Source organism: Cebus imitator, unplaced genomic scaffold (genome assembly GCF_001604975.1).
Source record: "Cebus imitator isolate Cc_AM_T3 unplaced genomic scaffold, Cebus_imitator-1.0 Scaffold18, whole genome shotgun sequence".
Taxonomy (NCBI): domain Eukaryota; kingdom Metazoa; phylum Chordata; class Mammalia; order Primates; family Cebidae; genus Cebus; species Cebus imitator.
The window spans coordinates 10,662,024-10,679,609 of NW_016107333.1; the positions used below are offsets into that span (position 1 = coordinate 10,662,024).

Sequence of the window (17,586 nt, forward strand, 5' to 3'; positions counted from 1 at the left end):
AGTGGCACGATCTTGGCTCACTGCAACCTCTGACTCTTAGGTTCAAGCAATTCTCCTGCCTCAACCTCTTGAGTAGCTGGGACTACAGGCATGTTCCATCACACCTAGCTAATTTTTTTTTTTCCAAGACGGAGTCTTGCTCTGTCACCCAGAGTGGAATGCAGTGGTGCGATCTCAGTTCACTGCAACCTCTACCCCACCAGGTTCAAGTGATTCTCCTGTCTCAGTTTCCTGAGCAGCTGGGAGTACAGGCATGCACCACCATGCCCAGCTAATTTTTGTATTTTCAGTAGAGACAGTGTTTCACTATGTTGGCCAGGCTGGTCTTGAACTCCTGACCTCATGATCCACCTGCCTCGGCCTCCCAAAGTGCGGGATTATAGGCATGAGCCACTGCACCCAGCCAGGAAATACATTTACATGGCTCAAATTCAAAATTTTAAAGAGTCAGGCAAACATGGTCACTCACGTTTGTAATCCTAACACTTTGGGAGGTGGAGGCAGGTGGATTGCTTGCACTCAGGAGTTTGAGACCAGCCTAGGCAACATAGTGAGACCCCGTCTCTACAAAAAATACAAAAATTAACCAGGCATCATAGTGCACACCTGTAGTCCCAGCTATTTGGGAGGCTGAGGTGGGAGAATCACCTGAACCCTGAGGTCAAGGCTGCAAGTGAGCTGTGATAGTAAGATTCTCCTCCTAACCTTAAGCATCCTTCCAGAGAAAGACAGAGTATACATATTCAAACAAATATATAATATAACATATATATTTTTAATATACATATATATATATATATATATATATTTTTTTTTTTTTTTTTTGAAATGGAGTCTTGCTCTGTCGCCAGGCTGGAGTACAGTGGTGACATCTCGGCTCACTGCAACCTCAGCCTCCTGGGTTCAAGTGATTCTCCTGCCTCAGCCTCCCAAGTAGCTGGGACTACAGGCACATGCCACCATGCCCTGCTAATTTTTGTATTTTTAGTAGAAACAGGGTTTCACCACATTGGCCAGGATAGTCTCAATCTCTTGACCTCGTGATCCGCCCACCTCGGCCTCCCAAAGTGCTGGGATTACAGGCATGAGCCACCGCACCCGGCTATATATTCTTTTTAAACACAAAAGCACAGCCAGGTGTGGTGGCTCACTCCTAGGGTCCCAGCTACTAGGAAGCCGAGATGAGAGGTTCACTTGAGGCCATGAGTGTGAGACCAGCCTGTGCAACATAACGGGGCCCCACCTCTTGGGGAAGAAAATTTTAAAGAAAACATAAAAGCATTCTATAACACATAATTCAGTGTTTGGCTTTCTTCTCTTAATACATCTCGGAGATCAGTACACATCAGTATATAGAGAGCTTTCTTGTCCTTTTTCAGAGCTGTGTAGTATTCTGCTGTATGGCTATACCATGATGTTTTAACTAGCTTTCTACTGCCTGACATTTGGGATATTTCCTGCTTTTGCTATTGGACGCCAGGCTCTGATAAACAGCCTTTACCATATTTAAATTTTTGTGAGACATTTAACTGGAGGATAAACTCCTAGAAGTGGGACACCCAGCTAAGGATATGTGAATTTGTCATTTTAACACACACTGCCACATCGCCCCCTATAAATGTTGTGGCCCGTACCCTCCCACCAGCAGGGGAAAGAAGGGGCCACCAAGCAGCCTCACTTTAGTGCCTTTCTCCCTTTTTGCTAGATGCGAGTCACTCCTCTGGCTGCTCCTGCGGGTTCCCTATCCAGGAAGAAGCGGTTGGAGTTGGAGGACAACTTAGACGCCGAGTGTCCTGTCCAGAAACGAGCTCGAAGCAGGCCCCAGCCCAGGCTGCCCTCCTGCCTGTTGCCCCTGAGCCCACCCCCTGCTCCAGATCATGCAACTGCTATGGCCACTGCCTCCCGTCTTGGGCCCTATGTTCTCCTGGAGCCCAAGGAGGGCGGGCGGGCCTACCAGGCCTTGCACTGCCCTACAAGCACTGAGTATACCTGCAAGGTACGTGTCCACAGGCCACTGTCCCCCAGCATCACAGGAGGCCTGGAAGGGAAACCTCCAAAGGATTGCCAGGGGGCAGAGTGGTTCTTATGCTCATTCATTCTTGTGTTTAGTGGGGAAGCATCCAGTGAGCACCTGCTGGACCGATACCAGAGAGGTAAACCAGATGTAGCCCCAGTCCTGGAGGAGTTCACAGCTTAGGCCCTACAGGGTGCTAAACGCTGCAGGGGTAGAGCTTAGGGATCAGGGGGCACAGAAAAGGCCGAGTAGACGTTAGCCAGGTAGAAGTGGCTGCAGACAAGAGCTGTAGGCAGGGGGAACAGCTGTGCAAAGGTCTAGAAAAGTGAGGGTATAGCACTTTAGAGCATGAAAAGGACTTCACTATGGCCATAGTGGAGAGGGTGTGCAGAAAGGGGCAGGACATGAGGGTTGGTGGCAGCTGGTCATGAAGGTGTTAACAAGGGGCCTCCACTGGGCTCTGCAGAGCCACTGAAGATGTTTGCACAAGAGAAGGGTAGGGCATGGTAGACATCAAAACCCCTGGGACCAGCCGAGCGCGGTGGCTCGTGCCTGTAATTCCAGCACTTTGGGAGGCTGAAGCGGGCAGATCATGAGGTCAGGAGATTGAGACCATCATGGCCAACATGGTGAAAGCCAAGTCTACTAAAATACAAAAAATTAGCCAGGTGTGGTGGCGCGTGCCTGTAGTACAAGCTACTCAGGAGACTGAGACAGGAGAATCACTTGAACCCAGGAGATGGAAGTTGCAGTGAGCCAAGATTGCGCCACTGCACTCCAGCCTGATGACGGAGCAAGACTCCGTCTCAAAAAACAAAACAACAAAAAAACCTCCTGGGACCCCAGAGGTGATGGAGCCTAACCTGTGGCCATTTTACAGAAATGGGCAGGGTCAAGGCCCGCAAGGGTCAGCCCATGCAGGACACTGGCAAGTGACCGTCCAAGAGGACAGAAATGAGAATAAAAATGTAACTGTAGGTATTCACTGTGCACCCAGTACCATGATGATTGCTGCGTATGTGCAGTCTCTTCATCTTCACACAACCAATGAGGTGGTTACTATCAGTGTACCCATTTTACAGATAGAGGACACTGAGACTCAGAAAGCCTGTAACTTGCCACATGACAGAGCCAGGTGGTATCAGAGCTGGGATTGGGCGCGGGAGGCTGAGTCCAGAGAGTCCTGTGCGCCTGTGTAGGATAAGTGTTTCAGACACAATCAGGGCAGGCTGTCCTGGCAGGCAAGCATAAGGAAGATAAGGGGACCTGGATACACAAGGGAGAGTAGCGTGGGCCTGGGTCCCTTGGGAATGCACAGAGAGGCAGAGGACTCAAGCCTCCTCCTCCTGGGAGCAGCAGCAGAGCTTTGCTCTGCTGATGGAGATGCAGTGAGCAGGGGATAGATCCAGACAGAGTCCAGCCCCTAGCTTCACCAGGGCTCTTGTGTGCAGATCTCCAGTGCTCTAAGCAGGTGCCCCAAGGAGCCCGGAACTCTGGGTCCCCTTCCTGCAGCATCACAGGTTCTTTTCCACTCCGCTTGCGGAGATGAGTCCGTGGCGAGAGGAATGACGCAAGCAGGCTCAGGACAGAAGCACCATGCGTTCACAGGGCCCCGATTCTCTAGAAACATTGGCAAAAATCCACTGGAACATACTCACCCCATGCCAGTGTGCAACACGGGAGCTGAACGATCATTTCCACACTTCCTTAGCTTTCCTGGTTGGTGTGTAGAAAGATCAATATCTTGTCTTTGTGAGTTATCACCTTACTCATTAGTCAACACAACTTCATTGAGCACCCATATTTGGCGTGTACCATGCTGTGGTTAAAAACAAAGTTCTGTTCTCATCAAGCTGACATTCTAGTGGGAGATACAGACAATAAAGAAGTAAATAAGTAAAACATGTGTCAGGTGGCTGGGCGCAGTGGCTCACACCTGTAATCCCAGCACTTTGGGAGGTAGATGCAGGTGGATCATGAGGTTGGGAGTTCAAGACCAGCCTGGCCAATATGGTGAAACCCTGTCTCTACTAAAAATACAAAAATTAGCTGGGCATGGTGGTGCGCACCCGTAGTCCCAGCTACTTGGGAGGCTGAGTCAGGTGAATCGCTTGAACTTGGGAGGCAGAGGTTACAATGAGCAGAGATCACACCATTGCACTCCAGCCTGGGCAACAAGCAAGACTCTTGTGTCAAAAAAAAAAAAAAAAAGAAAAAAACGTGTCAGGTAATCACAAACACTATGGAGAAAAATAAATCTGGGAACAGGGAGATCAGAGGACAAGGAGGGCAGGAGTGCAGGTGATTTTAGCAAGGGAGGTCCAGGAAGACCTCTCTGAAGGGTGATGTTTGAGCAGTGGCTTGAACAAATGGAAGGAGTCAGCCTCGTGGTCTAGTGGAAGAGCATCCAGGCAGCAAGTTCAGCAAGTGCAAGTGCATGGGGGCAGGAATGCGCTCACCCTAACTAAAAGGTAATCTCTGTTTTGGGGTTATTCCCCCCATGTCACCCCAACTGGTTTTTTGTTTGTTTGTCTGATTCTGTCACCCAGGCTGGAGTGCAGTGGCATGATCTTGACTCAATGCAATCTCCACCTCCCAGATTCAAGTGATTCTCCTGCCTCAGCCTCCGGAGTAGCTAGGATTACAGTAGCTAGGATTACACCACTACGCTTGACTAATTTTTGTATTTTTAGTAGAGACAGGGTTTCACCATGTTGGTGAGGCTGGTCTTAAACTCCTGACCTCAAGTGATCCTCCCACCTCACCCTCCTGAAGTATTGGGATTACAGGTGTGAGCCACTGCACCCAGCCCAACTGGTTTTTAAAGTCATGTACTTCAACTTTTTTTTTTTTTTTATCATGGATTAAATATATATGTGTCTTATTCATTTTTCTTCGTGGCACAATCAACACAACATGCAAAGGATTTAAAGTCAGACAAAACGAAGTGAGTATTAGTTCTGCCACTGATTAGCTGTCTGGCTTCTAATAAGTCATTTCCTTTTCTGAACCCAGTCTTACCATCAGTAAAATGGGACACATCTTTCAGGCTAGGGTGAGGTTTTGCTGTGATGCCCATAGACCGCTAACACATTTCCCATCATCCCATGTTCTTTTCCCTTCCTCACCCCTTTCTGGCCACACTGATTTTTGGTTGGGTTTCTAGAGCAGGCCAGGTTTTTTCCTGCCTCAGCGCCTTTGCACTGCCTATGTCCCTACTCGGAAAGCTTATTCCATGGGCATCTCTGAATCATTTCGATCATTTTCCCAGAGTCCCTATTGAACCATACTTTCTAAAATGGGTGCCCCCTTCCAAAATACTCTATTCCAGACCACATGCAGTGGCTCATGCCTGTAATCCCAGCACTTTGGGAGGCTAAACCGGGAAGATCACCTGAAGTCAGGAGTTCAAGACCCACCTGGCCAACATGGCAAAACCCTGTCTCTGCTAAAAATACAAAAAATTAGTCAGGCATGGTGGCACACGTCTATAATCCCAGCTACTCAGGAAGCTGAGGCAGGAAAAATCACTTGAACCCGGGAGGCGGAGGTTGTAGTGAGCCAAGATTGCACCACTGAACTCCAGCCTGGGCAACAAGAGCAAAACTCTGTCTCAAACAACAACAATCAAAAAGAAAACAAAATGCTGTATTCCTGCATCTTTCTTGGTTCCTTTGCAACACTTGTCCGCATTTGTCAATATTTAGTTTCAGGACACTGGCTTCCCAGTGGGCACGGGGGAGCAGAGTCCATGACTGTCAGTGCAGTTGGACACATGGCTGGCCAGCAGGCCCAGGGCCAGCTTGCTGAATAAAGGTTGGCAGTCAAGCCTAGAGGACAGAAGCTGTGAGGGTGATGAGCATCAGGTGCCTTCTGCATCATCCACCCTTCTGGAGGATGCTTTGAGGGTTATTTTTCTGTTTGAGTGATTTGCTATTTTTCAGTTATCTGATGTTTGAGGCCATATAGCATAGCAGTTAGGAGCACAAACAAAAGGCTGGGCATGGTGACTCATATCTGTAACCCCAGCCCTTTGGGAGGCGGAGGTGGGAGGATCACTTGAGGTCGGGAGTTTGAGACCAGCCTAGTCAACATGGTGAAACCCCATCTCTACTAAAAATACAAAAATTAGCTGAGTGTGGTGGTGCATGCCTGTAATCCCAGCTACTCGGGAGGCTGAGACAGGAGGATCCCTTGAACCCAGGAGGCCAAGTTCGAAGTAAGCTGAGTTGTGCCACTGCACTCCACCCTGGGTGACAGAGCCAGACTCTGTCTCAAAAAAAAAAAAAAAAAAAAAAAAAAAAAAAAAAAAAAAAAAAAAAAAAAAAAAAAAAAGCAGACAATGGATTGCACAGGTTCAAATCCCAGCTCTGCTGCTTGCTGGCTGTGGGGCCTCTCAGCTTCCTTAACTATAAAATGAAGCGAGTCATCCTACTTATAAGACTGTGGTAAGGGCTGAATGACTTGCTAAGTGAAGCACTTAGTGCAATGGCTAGCACATGGTAGTGTCTAACAGGTCAGCTGTGACTGTTTGCAGTGTTTGCAAAGCCAGCCTCAGCTCCCGGGAGTCCCCAGCTGTGCTCACCCCATGCTCTGCCCACAGGTGTATCCCATCCACGAGGCCCTGGCCGTGCTGGAGCCCTATGCGCGGCTGCCACCACACAAGCATGTGGCTCGGCCCACTGAGGTCCTGGCTGGTACCCAGCTCCTCTATGCCTTTTTCACTCGGACCCATGGAGACATGCACAGCCTGGTGCGAAACCGCCGCCGCATCCCTGAGCCTGAGGCTGCTGCGCTCTTCCGCCAGATGGCCACCGCCGTGGCACACTGTCACCAGCATGGTCTGGTCCTGCGCGATCTCAAGCTGTGTCGCTTTGTCTTTACTGACTGTGAGAGGTGAGTGTGGTTGCAGAGATCCCAGCCACAGACACACGCAGGGGGTGGGCCATGATGGAGAGAAACTGAGGCCTAGGAAACAAAGTAACTTAGGCAAGAAGTAGAGAGGCTGGAATAACCAGCAGCCCCTGTCTGGTAACCAGAGAAGAGTTGACTCAGGCTGGGTGGATGCCGTGGCTTATGGCTGTACTCCCAGCACTTTGGGAGGCCGAGACGGGTAGATCACCTGAGGTCAGGAGTTCGAGACCATCCTGGCCGACATGGTGAAACCATGTCTCTACTAAAAATACAAAAATTAGCCAGGAGTGATGGCTGACAACTATAATCCCAGCTACTCGGGAGGCTGAGGCAGAAGAATAGCTTGAACCTGGGAGGCAGAGGTTACAGTGAGCCAAGATTGTGCCACTGCACTCCAGCCTGGGCAAGAGAGTGAGATTCCATCTCAAAAAAAAAAAAAAAAAAAAAAAAAAAAAAAAAAAAAAAAAAAAAAAAAAAAGTTGATTAAGTCCTCTTGGGAGCCCCTTGGGATGCTGGGATGGGGCACTGAGATGCGAAAGTCGTAGTAGCTGACAGTGATGACAGCATCGCTGCATTATCTACCGTGGTCTCCTTCCTTACAGACTCAAGGAAGGCATTATTATCCCCATATGATCAAGGAAATTGAGGCCCGGAGAGCTCAAGTAACTTGCCCAAGATCTCACAGCAAAATAAATGGTAGAGCTGGGATTTGAACCAGAGCCTGAGTCCTAATTCAATTTGAGCTAGAGGGACAGGGGTCTTGGCTGGGCTTACGAACTGACTCTGGGTGACCTAGTGTCTCCGAGCCTCAATTTCCCCATTAGTAGGGAAAAGGGCTGGATTGTTAGGGTGTTTTCAGGATTCCAAAACCACAGTCAAAACAAGACAGGGTCTGAGGTTCCCCACACAAAAACTTTTCCTGTGAAACTGAGAATTAGCACTTTTTGGCTAAAAGATCATCTTCCTTCTCTAGGTGGGGACGCTAAAAATTTTTTTTTAATTGATACAGAGTCTCCCCCTGTTGCCCAGGCTGGAATGCAATGGCGCAATCTTGGCTCACTGCAACCTCTGCTGCCCAGGTTCAAGTGATACTCCTGCCTCAGCCACCTGAGTACCTGGGACTGCAGGCATGCACCACCATGCTTGGCTGATTTTTTCTACTTTTAGTAGAAATGGGGTTTTGCCGTGTTGGCCAGGCTGGTCTCAAACTCTTAACCTTAGATGATCCACCTGCCTCGGCCTCCCAAAGTGCTGGGATTACAGGTATGAGCCACTGCACCTGGCCTAGATGCTAAGAAAAAGTTTTAAAAGATAATTCTTCTGGGGAGAAGGGGAGAGGGACTCGCCTCCTGTTCCCTCTCCAGATTCCGGAGGGCCTCCAGGATGTGTGAGGGAGCGCACTAAGCTGCCAGTTACACAGAATTTTTCTGTGGAGGAAGGAATGTGACCCCATTACATTTTTTAAAACTTTTTATCTTGAAATAATTTTAGACTTTTAGAAAAGCTACAAAAATAGTTCAAAGATTTTCTATATATCCTTCCCCCAGTTTCCTCCAATGTTAACACCTGACATAGCCATGGTACAATTACCCAAACTAAGAAATTAACCTTGGGAGAGTACTATTTACTAAGCCCCACAAATTTATTCCAGCTTCCCGGGTTTCCCACTAACACCCCTTGCTGTGCAGGATCCAATGAGGATCCCAATTTATTTATCAGTGGTCTCCTTGGCCTCTTCTAATCTGAGATAGTTCCTCAGTCTTTCCCTGTCTTTGACGACCCATGATTTTTTTTTTTTTTTTTTTGAGACAGGATCTCACTCTGTCACCCAGGCTGGAGTGCAGTGGTGTGATCATAGCTTACTGCAGCCTCAAACTCCTGGGCTCAATTGATCCTCCCACCTCACCCTCCTGAGTAGCTGGTTCTACAGTTGTGTGCCACCACGCCTGGCTAATTGAGATGGGGTCTTGCTATGCTGCCCAGGCTGGCCTCGAACTCCTGAGCTCAAGCAATCTGCCCCCCTCGGCCTCCCAAAGTGCTGGTATTATAGTTGTGAGCCACTGCTCCCACCATAACCTTGAGACTTTTGAAGAGTACTGATAAGTTACTTTGTGTGTCCCTCAATTTGGATTTGATTGATGTTTTCTCAAAGTTAGATTGCAGTTTTGTTTATATATATGTGTGTGTGTGTGTGTGTGTGTGTGTGTGTGTGTGTGTGTGTATATATATATATATATATATATATTTTTTTTTTTTTTTTTTTGTTTGTTTTTTTTTTTTTTTTTTTTTTTTTTTTTTTTTTTTTTTTTTTTTTTTTTTTTTTATTTTTTTTTTTTTTTTTTTTTTTTTTTTTAGAGATAGGGTTTCACCATGTTGGTCAGGCTGGTCTTGAACTCCTGACCTCAGGTGATCCACCCACCTCTGCCTCCTAAAGTGCTGAGATTGCAGGCATGAGCCACCACGCCCAGCCGTGGTTATATATTTTTGGCAAGAACAACACAGAATTGATAGGCCCCTCTCCACATCATATCAGGAGATGCATGAGCTGATAGTCATTACTGTGTTGTAACCTTGATCACTTGGTTAGAGTAGGACCTGCCAGCTTTCTCTCCTCTAAAGTTTTTAATTTAGCCTTTGTAATGGATAAATACCTTGGGGGAGGTAAGCTAAGCATATAAATATCCTGTTTTTCCTCAACTTTCACCCACTAATTTTAGCAGCCATCCATCTTGCCTGTAGCAGTTATTACTGTGGTGCTTGCCTAAGGCTAATTTTCTTTTCTTTTAAGACAGTCTCGCCCTGTTGCCCAGGTTGGAGTGCAGTGGCATGATCTTGACGCAGTGCAACCTCTGCCTCCTGGGTTCTTGCAATTCTCCTGACTCAGCCTCTTGAGTAGCTGGGATTACAGGGACACACCACCACACTTGGCTAATTTTTGTATTTTTAATAGAGATGGGGTTTTGCCATGTTGGCCAGGCTGGTCTTGAACTCCTGACCTCAAGTGCTCTGCCTGTACTGGCCCAAAGTGCTGAGATTATAGATGTGGGCCTCCACGCCTAGCCCCAAAGGCTGATTTTCTATTAATATTTCCTTCTACATTTTATAGTAAAAGAAGCATGCCTTTTTTAAAGAAGTCAAATTTATGATTTTTAAGCTAATGCATAACTTCAAACATATTTTAAGTTCAGAGTAGATACAACTACCCCAGACCTTCTGGAAGAGAGAACGTGCTTCTTGCTCTTTTCAAGAAATCATCTGATGGCTCACACCTGTAATCCCAGTGCTTTGGGAGGCCAAAGCAGGAGGATTGCTTGAACACCATAGTTCGAGGCTAGCCTAGGCAACATAGTGAAACCCCATCTGCACAAAAATTTAGAAAAATTAGCCAGGGGTGCTGGTGCACACCTGTGATCCTAGCTACTTGGGAGGCTGAGCCCAGACGTTTGAGGTTGCAGTGAGCTAGGATTGCACCACTGTACTCCAGCCTGGGTGACAGAGTGAGACCCTGTCTCTAAAGAAGAAAAGAAAAAATCACAGGAGAATCATCAGTAGAAGAGGGACCATGAGTTAGATAGACCTGTGTTTAAGTCCTGGGTTCTGCTTCTTACCGGCTTTTTGGCCCTGAGCAATGACTTCAACTGCCTGAGCTTTTGTTTCTTCATCTGTAAAATAGGCCAATAATGCTGACACTCCTCGTCCCTCAATACTGTGATTCATAGGATTGGTCAGTATTTGTGAAATGCCAATGGACACCCAGGAAGTGGTGCTATAAAGAAGAAATTAATAGCAGTGGCAACAGAATGATTATTAAAGTCATCTTAGAGTGCTCTGTGGGAGTTGTTTAAAACAGAAATTGCAAATGGCAGGATACACTTTTTTTTTTGAGACAGGTTCTCACTCTGTCCCCCAGGCTAGAGTGCAGTGGAGCTAACACAGTTCACTGCAACCTCCACCTCCTGGGCTCAAGTGATATCCTCCTGCCTCAGCCTCCCAAGTAGCTGGGACTACAGGTGCGAGTCACCACACCTGGCTAATTTTTGTATTTTTTGTAGAGTTAGGGTTTCACCATATTGCCCAGGCTGGTCTTGAACTCCTGAACTCAAGAGATCCACCTGCCTCGGCCTCCCAAAGTGCTAGGATCACAGGTGTGAGCTACCACGCCCAGCCTTACACACACTTTTCTTTTTGCCCTGCTCACCTGTTTGTGTTTTTTATTGAAACTGGTTGCCAATATTTTTTAAATGGGGACTTTTTCATTAAAATAGGATTCCTGATTTCCCTTGGGGAAAAGAATGGGAACATGGGGCCATCTTGAAAACTATGAGAGTGGGTCACAGCACTGGCTCTAGGTATCTGCGAATCAGGGTTCCCATCCCAGGCTGATGCTCTAGAGCTGTAAAATGGTGTCTTCCTTTCAGGTTGTCGCCTGGATAGCATGAGATAAGCCAGGTAATAAGCTGGGCCAAGGGCGAAGAACACAGCGGACACTTGATAAACCCTAGAATGTGTTGTTAGTGGTGCCCTTTTTAGGCGCAGGGCTTGTGCTGAAATGTCTGGCACACTTCCTGTTTCTTTCATTTTATACCTGCCTGTACCCTAAGTTTGCAGGTGGTTTAAGAGAGGCTTAACTCTCTTAGCCCCATCAGTCCCTTTCCCAAGGGACTGTTGAGAAATTTATTCCGTTCAGAATGTTAGTTTAAATTTAATTGCTCTGTGGCCTTAAATGACTTAACGTCGGCCGGGCGTGGTGGCTCATGCCTGTAATCCAAGCACTTTGGAGGCCAAGGCGGGCGGATCACCTGAGGTCAGGAGTTCAAGACCAGCCTGATCAACATGGTGAAACCCCGTCTTTAAAAAAAAAAAAAAAAAAAAAAAAAAAAAAAAAAAAAATGACTTAACCTCTCTGAGCCTGGGTTTAGTTTTCTGTAAAATAGGATCAGACATCAAAGGACTGGCTTGTGTCTGTCAAAGACCAGCAGGCACTTGAAAGTGGGTGCCACTAAGGTGATAGTATGGGGTGGTGGCATGGGGGCTCTGGGTAGGGCCCTTATGTTTCTCCCCATGTCCCAGGAAGAAGCTGGTGCTGGAGAACCTGGAGGACACCTGTGTGCTGACCGGGCCGGATGATTCCCTGTGGGATAAGAACGCATGCCCAGCCTATGTGGGACCTGAAATACTCAGCTCACGGGCCTCATACTCAGGCAAAGCAGCGGATGTCTGGAGCCTGGGCGTGGCACTCTTCACCATGCTGGCCGGCCACTACCCTTTCCAGGACTCAGAGCCTGTCCTGCTCTTTGGCAAGATCCGTCGCGGGGCCTACGCCTTGCCTGCAGGCCTCTCAGCCCCTGCCCGCTGTCTGGTTCGCTGCCTCCTTCGTCGGGAGCCAGCTGAGCGGCTTACAGCCACAAGCATCCTCCTGCACCCCTGGCTGCGGGAGGACCCGATCCCCTCAGCCCCAACCCGATCCCATCTCTGGGAGGCTGATCAGGTGGTCCCTGATGGACCAGAGCTGGATGAAGCCAAGGAAGAAGAGGAAAACAGAGAACTGGTTCTGTATGGCTAGGGCCACCCAACTACATGCTCAGCTCCCAACAGTGGATTGAGTTTGGGGTGGCTCCAAGCTTTCTCCTGTCTCTGAACTGAGCCAAACCTTCAGTGCCTTCCAGAAGGGAGAAAGGCAGAAGCCTGCGTGGAGTGTCCTGTGTATACACCTGCTTTGTTCCACACACATGCAATTCCTGCTTGGATGCTTATCAAGTGCCAAGCCCTGTTCTAGGTGCTGGGAATACAGCAGTGAGCACAGGAGACAATACTCCCTGCTCACAGAGATGACAAACTGGCATTCTTGAGCTGACAACACTTTTCTATGGCCATCGGTCACTGTCTACACTGGGTACACTTTGTGCCAGTGTCAGCCTCCACTGGTGCTGGTGTTCAGGCACCTCTGTCCAAGGACAATCCGTTTCACAAACAAACCAGCCGCCTTTATATCTTGTACCTTTTCAGAGAAAGGGAGGTATCCCTGTGCCAAAGGCTCCAGGCTGCTCCCCTGAAATTCAGGACCCAAGCCCAGCTCACTCTGGGACCTGTGTTCCCAGCATCTCTGTCCTCTTGATCAAGAGATTCTCTTTCCAGGCCCAAGCCCGGGATTTGGGCCAGAGATAAGAATCCAGACTATGAGGCTAGTTCTTGTCTAACTCAAGAATGTTCTGGAATGAGGGTCCAGGCCTGTCAACCATAGGGCTTCTGACCTGAGCACCAAGGTTGAGGGACAGGATTTGGCAGGGTCTGTCCTGTGGCCACCTGGAAAGTCCCAGGTGGGACTGTTCTGGGAACAGTTGGGGCCCACAATCCCAGGTCGATACTCTAGGTTTTGGATACCATGAGTATGTATTTTCACCTGTGCCTAATAAAGGAGAATTATGAAATACTTCTATTTATCTAGGCGATTTCTTCCATCCTTTCCAACCATCTTTTATCAGTTTTCATTGCCTTCAAAACTGGCCCTCATGGTGAAAAGCCGTGGACTTGTGTCTCAACCTCAGCCGAGTGGTTTGTGAGAACAGATTACCTGGAGCCCAGCAGGTTTTCCTGCACTCCCTCTGTTTCTTCTGGCAGCAGCAGTGTCTCTATTAGGGTACTTTCTGAGTCAAAATGGCTTCAACAAGATGGAAATATGTTTCACACAAAGCGAGAAGTCAGTGGATAGGGTGGTCTTCAGTGCTGGTCCCTTCAACTCCAGGCTGCGTGCAGGACCCCGGCTTTCCAGGCTCTTTCTGTCTCTTGACTGTATTGTCCCTCGAGACTGCTGGCACAATGGCTACAGCAGGTGTCGCATTAGAGAGGTCCGTGACCACAGGAAGAAGGCAGGGGCATTGTACTACCTGGGAACTCAGAACTCTGGAGTCAGGCTGCCCAGAATTAAATCCTGGCTCCAGCACTCAATAGCTGTTTGACCCTTGGCAAGTTTCTTAATCACTCTGTGCCTCAGATTTTTCATCTGTACCATGGGGGACAATAATAGTACCTAATTTATGAGAACCTGAGTGAGTACTCTGTGTAACGCATTTAGAACAAGCAGCCCCTGACATAATGAGCCGGTAATAAAAGTTGCTCCCGCATCTCTTTGTTGGGATGGAGGAAACTTTCCCAGAAGCGCTTCTGACCGACCTTCCCACACATCTTATTGGTCAGAACTGCATCACGTGCTCATGTCTGACCAATCACCAGCTTACATTCGTGGAGCACGTGCGTACATTAACCGCGGCAATCCTCGAACTGTAGGTGGAGCTCGTGCGTCATATAGCAGGGGGAGTGACTCCTGAGCAAAACCAGGTTCAGAGAGGGAGGGGATCGTGGGGAAAATAATGTGCAGAAGTGAGGAGGCTCAGCCAACAACCTGCTAACTGCAGATACTCGAGAGAGGTAACCCTAGATCATCTGACGCCAGGCGACCGACCCTCCAGCTGACTGCCGATGCAGAAATCAGCCAGGCTGGCCCACACTAGAATTGCCCAGTGACCCTCAGGGTCATGAGCTAATTGAGCTAAATAAAACCACTGTGGATTTTTTATTTTGTTGTTTGTTTGTTTTGAGACGGAGTCTTGCTGTGTCACCCAGGCTGGAGAACAGTGGCGCAATCTACGCTCACTGCAACCTCCGCCTGCCAAGTTAAAATGATTCTTCTGCCTTAGCCTCCTGAGTAGCTGGGATTACAGGCAGGCGCCACTATGCCCGGCTAATTTTTATGTTTTTAGTGTAGGCGGGGTTTCGCCATGTTGGCCAGGCTGGTCTCAAACTCCTGACCTCAGGTGATCTGTCTACCTCGGCCTCCCAAAGTGCTGGGATTACAGGCGTGAGCCACTGTGCCTGGCCAATCATTGTGGTTTTAAGCCACTAATTTGAGGCTATTTTGTTTTACACTGAAAGCTAACTGATGCAGACATGGACAAGTCAGTCTCATCTCTGTGCACCCAGCATTGCCCAGAACAGAGCCTAGTTGTATCTAGGGTCTCATGGGGCAGCCCCTGACCTCTACCTTGCCCCTCCCAGCTTCCAACAGACCCTGTCCCAGCTCCCTCCAAGTTGAAAGTTGGCCTGATACCTACCAGTGGAGCAAGAGGAACGGAAGGGCTGCCAAGGGCAGGTACCGTGCCAACACTTTACTCCATTACACAAAGAGACTTATTTATGCCTCACAACAATTCAGTGAGGTAGATGCTTCTGTCATTTTACAGATAAGACAAATGAGCTTTGGAGAGAGTGGAAGACTCATCCAAGACCTCACAACAGAGAAAAAGACTCATCTGGTTTTGCCTTGAAGCAGAACTTTTGACAAGGCTGCACAGATGCAGCCACATGAAAATTGCCCATTAAAAAATGTAATATCAGCGGGCGTGGTGGCTCATGCCTGTCATCCCAGCATTTTGGGAGGCCGAGGCTGGCAGATCACTTGAGGTCAGGAGTTCAAGACCAGTCTGGTCAACACGGTGAAACCCCATCTCTACTAAAAATACCAAAAATAGCCGGGCGTGGTGGTGTGCGCCTGTAATCCCAGCTACTTGGGAAGCTGAGGCAGGAAAATCACTTGAACCCAGGAGGGGAGATTGCAGTGAGCCAAGATTGCACCACTGCACTCCAGCCTGAGCAACAAAGCAAGATTCTTTCTCAAAATAATAATAAAATGTAATATCCACTCATCAAATAGTGGATGTCACCACACCCTGACCCTAATTAGTGAGGACTTTTGTGTTCTATTTGTCTTCATTTAATCATCATTGTATATGAATTTTACACTATCAAATTAGTACAGGTATATTACCGAAAGGGAAGGACCGTTAGAAATTTACCTGAGGATTATCTCTGCCACTGGGGGCTGAACACAAAAGATCCTATTGTGACCTGCCAGATTATTCATTCATTTAGCAATTCAGCAATCACCGCTGAATGTCTACTACAGCCCAGGCACCATGTAAGACATATGTGCCCCTGCCCTCAAGGGTTCACAGCCTAATAGAAGAGACAGATGTTAAACAGATAACCATGCAAATGACATAATTATATTTGTGGAAGTTCGTTGTGGCAAAGACAGGCATCCCAATATTTCAGGTGCTCCCCTACATTTTCTAGCTTCCCTTACAGTCACATGACTAGTTCTGACCAATGTGCTGTGTGTAGGAGTAACAGGCTGAAGCAATGGAGAGCTGGTGAGTCTCATCCCTCTCTTCCTCTGCCACAGTCACTTTGGAGCCACGAGTTCCCTTAGCTACAAGCTAGAGGAGAACCACCAGATCCACCCTGGATTTCATTGAGCAAGAAATTAAGCTTCTTGTGCTGTCTTTCAGATTTGGACTTTGTCTGGTAGATAGTGTTAATTCCCATGACTAAGGAAAACTTGCCACCAGAGAAGGGAGGAAAAATATTCTCCACCATTAATGAGGTCATGTCAGTCTGCTGCATTACAAACCCCAAACAGTGGTTTATGATTCTCCGGGTTGGCAATTTGGGTTGGATTCAGCTGGGTCACTCCTGCAGCTGAAGGCAGCAAGCAGCTCAAATGTCTACTTTTGCAGGAAGGCTTTTCTCTGCTCCACGTGGCCTCAGCCTCCAATAAGCATAGTCCACTCCTTCCTATGGTGGTCTCAGGGTTTCAGAAAGCAACAAGAGAGGACAAACTCCAATGTTCAAACTGCACTAGTGTCAAAGCATTTCAAATAGCATGTCAAATTCCATGTCAAATTCAGGATGCAGGCAAATAGATTATTTCTCTTTATGGGAGATGGAAATAATGTGCGGTCTTGTTTTTCAATATACAGTGGTCCACTTATCCGATGGGATACATTCCAAGACCCCCAGTAGATGCCTGAAACCACAGATAGTACGGAATCCTGTATATATCATGTTTTTTTCCTATCTATACATACCTACAATAAAGCCTAATTTGTAAATTAGGCACAGTAAGAATAAATAACAATAACAATAGAACAGTTATAACAGTATATTGTAATAAAAGTTATGTGAATGCGGTCTCTCCTATTGTACTGTACTCACCCTTCTTGTGATGATGGGAGATAATGAAATAGCTGCATAATGAGATGAAGGCAAATGAATGACATGGGCATTGTGATCTAGTGTTAGGCTACTACTGATCTGCATTTTAAACAAGCACCCCAGGGATGGATGATACTTCAGGAGAATCATCTCCTTCAGGTGATCCAACATCATGAAGCCGTGACAGTGTCCACGGTTGGATGTCAGGAGCAAATGATGTTGATGATTAATGGTGGTTAACGTCTACAACCTGGATACAGTGGACAAAGGGATGATTCACCTCCTAGGTGAAATAGTGCAGGATGGCGTGAGACTTCATCATGTGGTTGGCTGCAGGCAACTGAAACTGCAGAAGGTAAAACCACAGGTCATGGGGGCAGGGGTGGGGAATTACTGTACAGCATGAGCTACCAAATAAGATGACCACTGTGCACCTAAAACTGTCCCTACAGGTTGTGTGCCCCTGGGAAAATTGCTTGGTGTCTCTGGATCCCCTCTCTTCCCCTTCTCTCTGCATGGCTAAGCCCTGCCCATCACTTGAGGCTGAACCTAGAGCTCTGCCTGACCGCTAAGCCCTCAGAACAGGGTTTCTTTTTTTTTTTTTTTTT

At 47.7% G+C, this 17,586-nt stretch overlaps 1 protein-coding gene across 1 annotated transcript in view; it reads left to right on the forward strand.

Moving 5' to 3' along the window:
* The window catches only part of TRIB3 (tribbles pseudokinase 3), a 20,724-nt gene extending 7,360 nt beyond the window's left edge, over nt 1–13,364 (forward strand). The window contains exons 2-4 of the mRNA XM_017515162.1: nt 1,706–1,996; nt 6,618–6,910; nt 11,999–13,364. Coding sequence (XP_017370651.1) covers nt 1,706–1,996; nt 6,618–6,910; nt 11,999–12,491 — 1,077 coding nt within the window. The 3' untranslated portion in view covers nt 12,492–13,364. The remainder of the gene's footprint in view (nt 1–1,705; nt 1,997–6,617; nt 6,911–11,998) is intronic.
* The last annotated feature ends 4,222 nt before the right edge of the window (nt 13,365–17,586 follow it).